Here is a 12,715-nt window from a genome sequence, read left to right on the forward strand (position 1 = left end):
TGACACCTTCAGAATGCAGATTCAACTACAATAATAATAATTAAAACTGTCATTAATTGCCCAAATAATTTAATGATCAAAAAGTCCTGATATGGGAACCACTCTTCACTGAACTAATTTTTCATTCATGCTTCAGAAAAGCATTTCCCATTTGAAATTCTGTATGATGTCTTCATCTCAGCATTTCTCAACTTGTCTCCCCACCTGAAATCACAGTTACTGGGAGTTCAATTATTTATCTGAGTAGCAGAAAGGCTGAGGCATATTGCCCTTTTTTCTGAGGCCATTCACATTTTCAGCACTTTCCACTTTACAGCATGCTTTTGGATCCTCATTTCTTAAAAGGAAAGTGATGCACATTCCTTGAGCTGTGGGAACATCACCTGGAAACAAGGCCAGCAGAGCTGTCCATTGATTTCACAACCATAAATTTTATTTTGGCCTGTTTCCATCACATAGCTGCTACTGTGCTATGAGATCTGTGGGGTGGGGATTTTTCTAAGTCTGATTTTTGTTTGCTAGACCTATTTGAAAAAAAAAGAAGCTTCTTCAACTTTTCTATTTCCAACAACATAACATAAATTATATTTTTTTCAGTAATAAATATGAAGTAGAAAGATGGGAGGAGGGGTAGAGAAGCAGACATGTGGAGATGAGATGCATTTTCCAAACCTAAAAATAATTTATTCATATGTAATAATATGTGTCTAAGACTTTGGACACTTAAGTATATCTGAACCAAGAACAAAGAATGAGCGAATGGTTGCTCTGAATGAGTTTACTCTGCACTCTCCAATAATAAAACTTGAAAATAAATAAAAATTACATTTCAGAAATTGCAGAAGACCCTACAAACTTAATTCTTCTTTAAGACACATGCATGACTCTTAGTAGTATTAATAGTAGCTATATTTGTGAAGGTAAGTGCAGTACTAATGAACTTTGCTATTTTGTGGCAGATCCCTCAGTGGATAATCTTTTAATAACCCTTCAATTGTGGGTTTCTTTTTCAAAATAACAGCATGAAACAAGAGTTAATTCTGAAAAACATACATGCAATCCTTCTTACTAAAAAAAAAGAAATGTAACTTAAAAACATTATGGAAATTTTATTGTTATTCTGCTGGGTTTTTTTGGTTGTTTTTTTTTTTTTTGTTTAGAGCATGAAGCAGTCAGACATGAAAAAGATGTCCCCCTTACAAAACCAGGTAAGCACGCCTGCATTTTATTTTGCATATTTATTTTGAAAATATTATTTAAAGAAATAGTGAAATACAATTGCATATGACAAATGTCAAAACCATTGTCCTGTGATCTATTTTGATGTATGGAATGGCCCTGACATGCCATACCACAAACTGAATAGCCCAGTACATACTTGTAATGCTGCTCATCATTTTAAGATATAGATATATGTACACATCAAAGGTCAAAGTTCTGCCTCTGTAATTCCATTGATGTCAAAGGCATATGCCAGCAAAGACTTTGAACTGCTTTCTGAAACTGCTTACTGTAAATGGTTCCATTTTGCTAATTATTTGTGGGGGTCTGCCTTTTATTTGGACTTCACAAAACAGTTAACCTCCCAGGATGAGCAATACTTAAATTTTCACCCATTGCAGGCATCATGTGCTATAGGATTTAGATCTTGATCTGGCACCACCCATAATCTGTGGCAAAGGTCTCTGATATGACAGCTCATGCACAGTTGCACCTGCACATGCCAGAGAAAAATTGATGCTGGTATAGGAAGGAGCACTGTTCAGTTTCACTGTAGATTATCATCACTGGTTTAGAAAATATCTGCTCCATGCTTCTTCATGAAAGGAAATAAGTGAAGAATTAAATTTTTTATTGTTAATATTAGTCATCCTTAACTCTAGCAAAACAATTACAGTCTGTAAATGAGAACACCCCTACTAATATCATTCATTATTAGATTGTTATTAATTACTGTGAGATAAGTAAGATTATGTTGTGATAAGTGGAAACATATAGAACAAATAAAGCCATTCTCTGCCATAACAATATTATGCCAAACCTGACTGTTTTGACCATTTTTCTTTCTTATTTTTACTTCCCAGTCAAACCAAAAAACACTGCAAGTACGTGTAATGACTTATTTCTTATGGAATATAAACCTTCTTTTCAGATGCATGTTCTCTAAATTTGCATTTTTGCAATTTTGTCATGTTAGATAGTGCTATTTTCTTGCTTATACTACAGATACTCTTGTATTCTGTCTGCTTACTGACAGCCAAACACAACAAAATCAAGCACATTTATAATGCAATATTGTGAAGATGCAAGATTCAAACTCTGTTTGCAATTTTTGCTCCCTAGAAAATAATGTAAATTACAGGTAGCAAAATTGATATTCTGGTGGGCTTAGATTAGTGTAGATGTATAATTTATATTTATGCAAATATACTGTTTATTGAAAACAAGAAAATAGCATGCACCATAACTGAATTAGACAACCTTTTCCTTAATTCTTTTACCATTTGGAAATTACTTACATCATTAATTCACTAAGCATGTTGTTGGCCTTGTTCCAATAAAAACTTTTTTTAATAAAAAACCTAAACTAAATTAAAGAAGAGAAAGAAAGATTTCCAATTTAGATTAGTTTTAAGGAGGATTCAAGGGGAATTTGTCACATTGCAAAAACTTCCACTGAAGTCATGGGATAACGTCCTTTATAATGTCATTTTTAAGGAAGGCTTCTGCACGGCTGAAGACGGGGATCTATGCTTATTGTGGCATGGATTCTTGGTCAGACAAGAAGCAAAAGGACAGTGTTTATACTGCATGCTTTGAATTGTGAAAATGCCGAAGTATGTACCTTCAAAGATTAATTAGCTGTTGCTTCTTTAGCACAGGATCTGTGGAGGTTTTTTGGTGCTGTGCCTGGCACATCAAGACCAAACCATGTGTTATTCTGGTGCAAAGCAAAATCATTCACTTAAACTTCCTAGACCAGTCACCTGTGCTAGGTGCTTAAAGTTAGAGCAGATGAATACTTGCTCTTACGCACCTGTAGAAAAACAGTGTTACTCTGAACCCCAGATGTAAAGTGAGTGTGAGCATAAGGCATTGAAATGTGCTTACACAGAAGGATCTCCTTCAGTCTTGAACTGCAATGTTCCATTTTTGAGTTGTTATTGCAAAATTATTACTTTTTGTGAAGCTATCCATGGGCTTATTTCCATTTTTGCCAGTATTTTAAGAAAATTTTGTTCTATTTAATTATATTAATCACTTTTGCTCAGTCTTCTTTTCTCTGGATTTGTTTACTGACATTTATGTAATGTCTTCTGCAGTGATTTATCTGAGAGACCCAGTGATGGCACTCAGTACTGTTAGAGGCTCATCACAGATTTAAGTGACTAATTCTTTATGTTTTCATCACAAAAATCACTGTCTACAATGATTTTTTATCAAGAGCTATATTACCCTGGTATATTGTGAATATAAGGAGTAGCCAGGATATTTTTCCCTTGACCTTTTCAGGGGGATGTTTGTACCATATTCTTGAGCTTATATTCTGCTGCTTGAAATTATTATAAAGGTTAACAGTGCCTTTAGAAAAAGAAAAAAAAAATTAAAAAAAAGAACAAGAAGGAAAAAACAGGAACAAGCAGACCCATGGTCATTTACAAAAGTAATTGTCTATTCAGTGCCCCTTTTTGAGTAAACCATGCTTAAATAGATCAAGCTTAAGATTGTCTATTTTTAAATTGATTGATTGTCTATTTTAAATTTATTTTCTCCACTTATAGTAGAACACTTAGTTGAATCACTGCCTTCTTTATTTATAGAGGTCTAAATAGCTTTGCTTCATGTATTTCTTAGTGAGGTGTATAGTGTACTTAACATACAAGCCATGTAGCTTTTGTGTAATTCAGTATGAGATGTAGCAATGGATATGAAATACTCACTGATTTTGGAGTACAGGTCCAGTGGAATGTAAAATAAATTAATACATTTATCCTGGTCTGAATTCATTCACACATTGTATCTTGTTCAGTCTTATTGTAAAAGTAAATGTGTTTTAAGTTAGTAAAGAAATTGGATCATTAGGGGATGCAGGTATAAACAGAAAGACAAGGCTGAACTTGAAAACTACCCAAATTAATATCACAGACAATTTCATGATAGTAACTTGCTGCCATGATCTAACCTGGCAGGCAAGTATACACTACACAGCCATTCACTCAATTTTATAAACAATTAGTAAATAATTTTTCACTCTTTCTGTTTTAGTGTACAGGAGAGTCTATGACAGCCATTGACTATACATCAAACTTGAATGTGTAATGAAACAGAATTAACTCCCTGCATATTGATTAAAGACTCACAAGTTGGGAGACATTACCTTGAACAGAAAACAAAGCTGGTGGCAGATCTTACACATGCAGGAATACCAAACTGTAGTTTGCAGTCAAGAGGAAGAACATGTAGGCTGATATTTAAAAATGACCCTAAGAATTGGCAAATAATATTCCCGATTAGGTTTATAATAAAAGCCCCATAATAGGGGTAATATATGTCCCAATGTTCTCAAAGTGGAAGTTTGTTTATGCATTGAGAAGGGGAAATGGCCCTTACACTTCATACAACAAAGGGTCAAACCTATTGCCCTTCAGGCCAACAGTCTTCCCATACCTGACTATCCAAGGAAATCAGTTAATCCTAAATTAGGGTACATGCACATAACCGGGCCCATCCAAATCCCTCAATTAAGAAATGAGAGCATGAAACTCTTTCCTAGATTTAGTACCTTGGAAAAAATCTTCGTTTTCTTTCTTCTGTAAATGAAAAATCATATTAACTATTCCATGGGTCACAATTCAGTAATGTGTAATCTTTAAGAAGCTATGAGTAAGATCATAAGCAAAAAGGTAAATATTAAAGGACTTTAGCATGTCATCATTTAATAGCAGCAAAACTGGCATTTGCTGAATGCCCGTGGTGCCTAAGCATTAAGCACTGACATTTACAGGCCTCCTTATTGGCCAAAACTTGAGTAAAAGTATCCTGGGACGCGTTAGGGAAAATGATGCTTAATTGCTCAGTCTTCCTTTGGAAAAAGCATTGACTGAAACATTTTTACCTTGGTGTGAGCTCATATTCATCTGAAGCTAAAACTCAGCAGGAAGAAAGTACAGAGGTATCTCAGTCAAAGGAATACCTTTAAATGCTTTGTGATCTTATTCCTTTTCTGTCCTGCTCTAAGGAAAAGCGGCTTTGCTTTTTCTTTCAAATTGTATTCTTACATAAAACTGTGACTACTGAAGTAGTGATGGGCAAGACTTCTTGGATTCAAAGTTACAATGTAATTAATTTATTTGATTTAAAATGAGTGATAATGATTTACACCAGAGAATTTCTATCTGCTGGATGGACCAATTTTCATAAATTATTTTAGGTATTATAATAGCACAGAAGTGCTAGGTGGTGTGGAAAGATGTCATTAAAATCTCTCAAGAGATTTTTTTTCTTAAAAGGCAAGTGAAATTGCTAGTGTGGGAGAAATACTTAGGAGTCAATGCCAGCTATTCAAGGTCAGTGTCAGTCTTTGGCTGGGAAGTGTGGATGATAAGAAAAGAGAGGTAACAATTAAACTGAATACATTTTTTGGAAAATAGTACAGTCAGCTATAACCTTAAAGGCACGCTTAAAAATGAGTCTGTTTAAATATCTGTTTGCTGGAAAGCTTTGTTTGGTGCAGTGTTTGCATTTGCAGGAATCATTGTATGCTGGATTATAGTACATCAAAGAGTGAGACTTTTAGCTGTCAGTGTGAAATTCTACCTACACGCTCATTGTTAAGGTACATTTGTTCGTAAATTAATACCCTGCAGAAAAGTTGCAGATAAAAAAGATCTATTTAAATGGTTGCTTGCCCTGAAAAAATATGGTACTGAAATTCTTGTTCTTTTCCTTCCCTTCCCTGCCCCCTTTCTCTTCATTACTGGCTATTTTCCTGGAGAACCAACAGCTGAAATCCCAACATCAGGTAAATATTGCATTTTTCTAGTATGCCTCATGGGAAGAGCTAATGAACATACCAGTGTTGATTAATGCATGTTGCTCACCAGTAAAGAACAGTGATAACATAAAGCTGCATGAGTCAAGTGACGGCACTGCAGCTACAGAGGTCTCTTCTTTCTATCTGATTATGTGATTTTTACTGTTCTCCCTCTGCAGCATGTTTTGGTGAGCTAGACACAGGTTATCCTCACTCAAAGAGCTGGTGTGAATTAAGTGACACATGTGCCAGAGGACACAGAAGAAAGTGTTATTACAACAGTTGGATGATGCAAAGTGCAAATGAACCATTTGAAGGCAGCCAGCTATTTTTCTGCTGTAGCCAGCAATGAATACTAAAATGGGCTCAGGTGCCTGAAGTCATATACTTTGCTTAATTTCAATCTGCCTTTATTGGTTGAATGGAGTCACAGACCAAATGCATTTGCAGCTGCAGAAAAAAAGATGTAGAAAAGGAAGAAGTGCATGCTCTAAGTGAATGTAGATGAGGAAAAACACCCTCCCAATAAAATAAATCACAATCTATTGCTGCAGGACTTCTGAATGATCACATATAGCAGTTCTAAAGGTCCATCTAGCTCTGTATCCTGGGGATTTTTGTTTGTTTATTTCTTTCAGATGTTTGAGATCACTCTGGGAAAGAGAGTAAGAAGTAAGCAATAGGCAGACTCCTTCCCTAGTGTATTTTGGCAAACAAACAAATCTGGCAGTAGCTAAGGAATTGCAGAATTCAAGCTGTAAACTCTTTATCAGGGTTTTTTTTAAACTACTTTGCAACCAGCAATATTCAAACAATTTCTAACCACTCTACACAAAGTCCAGAACTTCTAGTGCTACTAAGTGTAGCAGGCACTGTTGCAATGGTACAGGCATTATAAACATGCCATGAAACACATTTACCACAGTAATTCTTCCAGGGAAATTACCAGTGAGAGAATCTTTGCACAATGTACTTACTGTAAAAGCCCTGTATTTCTGATGCCTGTCACTTAATGTTATTTCTTTGCAAATCTTTCTAGTCACAAAAAAACCAAAGACAACCAAGGAAAAAGAAGGTAGGAATTTATTCTATGTGTACATATATATGTAGACGATCACAATAAAAATAGTATGAGATTGCAAATGTGCATGTATTGCTGTCTGAGGCAATCCCTAATATATCTATGTTAATTCTGAAATAATTTTACTTGAAAACTCTTGGTAAAATCTATTCAACAGTCAGTTTACTGAGCTTTAACTGTGCTACCTTTTCTTTGTAGAAAAAACAACTATGAAGAAACAGCTGAAAGATGAAAAAACTAAAGGTAATAAAGGGATAAAAATCACTGCAAATAGCAATAAAAATGCAAATATTCAGGTTTGGGGGATTTTATAAGATTAGAAAAAGGAGCTTTTTTAGTCTTTCTACATACATGCAAGTAAACCAAAATGATGAAATTGTACATAAATCCCCAGTAATTGAATGTGTGGTGCCTCCTTTGCATATGAGTATCAAAGATTACATCAGCAGATCCAGCGTGGCTGCAGCAGTGCCCTGCCTGTGACCCTCCCTGGCTGGCGCAGCAGGGACTGTCCAGCCCCAGCACTGCAGCCCAGCATTAGCCCAGGCTCCACCCAGTCTGCTCCAGTGCTCCCTAAAGAGGTAGTGCAAGGTTCATCTCTGTAGCTTCTCTGGAGCCTTAGGTCACCCGCTTCATCCCTTAAAATAACTTAACTGATACACAATAAGTACACAAGAAGCCCTTTTTTACACACAAGACAAACTTCATGATCACCCATATTCTAACCTCTTGGTCGCAGCACTGCCTTGATTGTTTCCTCACAGTAATAGAGAAATAGAGAAATGCTTTCTGTTATACCTCTAAAGATAACTAATAGCAATAAATTACAGTATTTTATTAGGTAAGTGATTGAAGACATAAATATCTTCTCTACATTGGCTAAATACAATGATTTGCATATGCACACTGAAATCTCAAACCTCAAAGGACAGCAGTGGTGCTGGCACCAGTTCACTAAGCTACTTTCTAGAAGCAGTTTGCTTATATGGTTATACTGGACAGAAAATGTATCTGTTTAAATTATTTACTAGGAGAGTCAGGATTTAAAAAAATATGGCTTATAGAAATTCTTATTTGAGAGATTATTCCTAGAAACAAACTTGTTTCTTATTGAAATTTGTTTCACTACTTTGGCCTGAAACTGTAGATTAATTTAGTATCTATATTTTTTAATGTGTCCCTCCAGTGAAAGAAGATCCACGACATCAAAACCTGACATCAGGTACACAATTTTTCTTTGTTATAAAACATTCAGAAAGGTTGTAGTTTGTTGTTTGGTTTTGTTTGGTTTGTTTTGGGTAGTTTGTTTGTTTTTTTTAGGGGAGATCACACATTTTCACATTTCTTATTCAAGTCTATGAAACAAGATGTGCAACAAGAGCCAGGCAAATCAAATCCACAAATCTTGTTCCTGTGAAGAATGAATTGCTGAAATGGTATTGCTTTACTGCCTTTCTAAATTTTTAAACACCTATTCATCTGATTACCTTATAAAACAAGAGGTCTGTAATTAATATGGCAGTGCAGAATTTAAAACTAATATTTCCTCCTCTTTTCCTAGAAAAATCTTTTCCACAATAAAGTCACATAGGGAGAAACATGTTCAGTTTGTTTTCTCTCACATTAATAAATATTGTCTCTCATCACAATCTGCCCCAGCTCCAGCAAAAATGGTGAAGAAGGGCATCTCTGGAGAAAATCTCCCTCTATTGTTTAATCATGTTCTTACTAGTTTACAGCAAGAGGAAATACATGATCCAAATTCTTGACTAATATAAATTAAATTAATAGCTATGACTTCTGTGGAACTGCATTAATTCATGACAGACAAGGATCAAAGCATTTAATCTCACCTGACATCTAACAGGTTTACACAGAAAATATGAGCTACATATGAATATGGTTCCTCCTAATGCAGCTTTGTAGTCTTAACTTACTGAGGAAAGTATTTCACTTCTAATTGTCCAGACTATTTTGTTGTATACGCTTTTTTGACTTCTTTACTGTAAATGGAATGATTTAGACTCCTACAATCATGATGTAAAATGTGTAACATATGTGCAGTTATATGTATCTATTTATTTAGAAATATATTTATCCATATGTACAAACTTTAAATCATATAAAACTCAAAAAGATACCTAAGTATAAAACAAGTGAAGAACAATCTGTTTTCAAGGAAGAGAGAGTACAAATTAAGTGCTAAATAAAACTTGGATTTGTTACCATGTGTATTATACGAAAGTATTTGCACACATGGCTTACTTTGTTTTATAAAGGCAACTACATTTACAAAAAAGAACAGCTTTACCTTTTTTCATCTTATTTTCTTTAATCAGGAGCACAAAAATATGGAGTCAGATATATTTTATTCCTCTAGATTTGTATGTTATCAACTGACAGATACAGAAGACAGAATCCATGCCATCAAAAATGTATTGCTATTTAACACAGAATTTTTTATAGATCAGGAAGTGCTAATCACAATAATAATAATCAGTACACTAAACCGAAAATTTTGCCATGAGAGAAATGAATTCTTCTATGCATCAAAATCTCAAATTTAGTGTAAAACACAAATGTACTAAGAATTTTCTCTTGCTGGACTTTCGCTTGCCTACCACCCTCCTACAAAGTTTGCATCATTCAAAAACTGTGTTTCTGTGACTTTCATTTACATTACTGTTTGAATTAAACATGATTGTTTAATTCAGTTGTATGTTATCACTGGGCAATTATTCTCAACTGGACATTTCTCAGATCTGTGCAAAATAACTGGCTTTACAAACAGAACTTACTATGTAAGTGGTTTTAAAATATTTATTGTCCACCAAAAAGAATACTTAGTTTTCAGAAAATGGATGAAACGTTTCCAGAAGAACATCAAAGCTACTCTTTTGGATGTTGTTTTTCAGCATTTGCTCAAATTGAGAATTTAAGTTTAGATCAAGTTCTGGGTCGTGCATACTTGAATTGGAACTTGATAACTTTTACCTGTTCTGTTTGCAGATTAAGCCTCTATTTTTCCCCAGTTCACTGAATACTAATTTTATATTTCTGATAAATGAGTGGAAAAGGATTTACACATCCTAAGCTAATCTAAAACTTTAAATAGAAAATTTTCATCCAGCCTTCAAAAGCTGAATAGATTCCCATGTTCTTAGATTTTGCTCAGAACTCTTCAACCTTTACCTCATATTAAAAAGCAATCAGATAAAGAAGATTAAGCAATTTTAAAAGCTGTATATAGCTGCAATTTTAGAATGCACCACATTTGAACAGAATTTTAAGCACTACTGTACCTTTCATAAATAATGGTGCAATGTGCAGTAGACACTAAATTTCACTGTAGATCTGCAAGCAATTAATTAGAATGCTTTCCTCTTCTTTTTTCTCTTCTAAATGTCACAGTTGACACCTGTACTGAGACTGAAATTTACCAACAGCAATAAAAAAGGGAATTCATGGAACTTCATTTTTATTTCTATCTTATAACAAATGTATTTGGAAGCACACATAAGCAGTTTTTTTTGACTATTGGAATGAAATTTAAGAAGCATAAAAATTCAACTCTCTAGTGAGGATTATCTACCATAATCTTTATATGAACAGCTGTACACTTATACATGTTATAGGTTTTTTCAAGGCTAACATCAGAGAAAGAAAATCTAAATGGAACAAAAGTTCATTATATTTATCCTAAATACCTTCCAACTGCCCTCTTGAATAAAAACTCTGGAACTGATGTATATTGCCTTTATAATACAGAACACTGCTTAAAAACTCTGGAACTGATGTATATTGCCTTTATAATACAGAACACTGCTTATATGAACATACTACACAAGAACTTTTATGGAAGGAAATGCACCTCAGCAAGATTTTTCATCTACTTCTGCAATGATAGAGATTCTCAAATACAATACCTGTTCTCAAACATTTTCTATCATAAAGAGCAATCATTTCCTCATACTATCAATATATATTCAATGGCACATATTAATCACCACATGAAAACCTCAACAACTGCAGGGGCTGAATTAATTATGTGTCTTATAAGCATGTGGGAATTGGTATATTACTGAGGTTATTTCAGTGCTTTGCACTTTCTATCTAGTAATATATTTTCCAAAGAAAAGATATTTTCCAAATCTGCAAAAGCAGAAAGTTTTGTTTGATGTAAGGTTTGATATGACAGCCATTTGGGAGACTATGAAGGACGTTTCACCAGTGATGAGGGTATGTAAACTTGTCAGCAGTGCAATGTGTGAGATTTTTCCCATATATAATTATTTTCAAAAAGAATAATATAACTTAATTTTTCTTCCTTGATTCTGGAACATTTGAATAGTTTAGAGTAAAACATGATCTTTTTCATCATTCTGGAGTAGTAAATTTTGCCAAATTCATTAAGCACAAACACTGGTAATATTCTATAATGTAGAAGCATTGAACGACTTTAGAAATATTGCACAACAGTCAAAAAAGAAGGCAAGAACTTCATCTCTGCAGTGCAGATAACTCTCACCTATAGACAGGTGATGAACTGCAGATACCATATTCTCTACTCTATTGCCACCCAGTCTCTGTGTCTCAGGTGTATGTTCTGATATACTCTCAGCAATTTCTTCCAGAAATTCAGCTGTGTGAACTTGTACTGACTAGAATTTTCTCACCAGAATTCAGGAATATATCACTAATATTTATGTTGCTGTTTTCTGGACATAAGAGAATTGTTAGAATAACATTAGAAGGAACTGACACACTGAGAAGTTTCAGAATTTCTTGTAAAAGATCTGTTCTCATTTATTTACAAGACCTGTGTCTCTGTAGGTTATTCTCATTAAGATTTTCATCACACTCCAGTACAGGCCCTTGACAAAATGCAGCTGCAGGTACTTTGCTTTTAAAATTATAGAGACAATGATAGTTCCTTTATAGCTTTGTAGTCATTGTGCAGTCTCTAAGGGGTTAAGATGATACTCTTTCAAAGCCCTCTTCAACTGGAAAGCCTCAGTTTTCCAGTTTCTATTTTCCAGGAGGGCACTAGGACTTCCGAGTCACAAAATAATGCAGGTGGAGTGCAAGCTGCTTGTTCCTCTCAATTTTGCACAATTCCAGCTCCATCAATACAAAAATCATTGGTACTGAGGTAAATAGACAAGACATCTATTTGTTAGGTCTGTTTCTGTTTCAGAAACCTCTTTATGTAAAATACTTCAAAATGGTTATCGGGTAAAATAATTACAGATTAATTTTTGTGCTCCCAGGCACATCTAATAATGTATGGAGATGACTCATTTGGCTCATGCATATGCAGAGCACTAAGTTTAATATTTGGAGAGATCTGCAGTTTACAGTGGAGAGATATTTCTTGTTGTCATTGAAGATCTTCTTGGTGAACATGACTTCAAATGTGGGTACTGGCACTCAACCTACATCTTACTCAAAGTGTCTAAAGTCTACCCTGTCTTTGTCCACAAACATTATTAGAACTCTCCCATTACACTTGATAATGTGCCCCATGAGCATGGAGTGCTTTTCTATATCAAAAGAGGATGAAAAAAGTACTACCAGAGAATACACTAAGGGAACACTCA

The 12,715-nt window shown here is 34.5% G+C and overlaps 1 protein-coding gene across 15 annotated transcripts in view; it reads left to right on the forward strand.

Moving 5' to 3' along the window:
* The window catches only part of TRDN (triadin), a 227,942-nt gene that overhangs the window by 197,771 nt on the left and 17,456 nt on the right, over window positions 1-12,715 (forward strand). For all 15 annotated transcript variants that reach the window (XM_077782243.1, XM_077782247.1, XM_077782240.1 and 12 more), the window contains 6 exons: window positions 1,161-1,208; window positions 2,085-2,105; window positions 5,996-6,022; window positions 7,074-7,109; window positions 7,314-7,358; window positions 8,302-8,337. In XM_077782243.1, the coding sequence (XP_077638369.1) occupies window positions 1,161-1,208; window positions 2,085-2,105; window positions 5,996-6,022; window positions 7,074-7,109; window positions 7,314-7,358; window positions 8,302-8,337 (213 nt within the window). The remainder of the gene's footprint in view (window positions 1-1,160; window positions 1,209-2,084; window positions 2,106-5,995; window positions 6,023-7,073; window positions 7,110-7,313; window positions 7,359-8,301; window positions 8,338-12,715) is intronic.

Source organism: Lonchura striata, chromosome 3 (assembly GCF_046129695.1).
Source record: "Lonchura striata isolate bLonStr1 chromosome 3, bLonStr1.mat, whole genome shotgun sequence".
Classification (NCBI taxonomy): domain Eukaryota; kingdom Metazoa; phylum Chordata; class Aves; order Passeriformes; family Estrildidae; genus Lonchura; species Lonchura striata.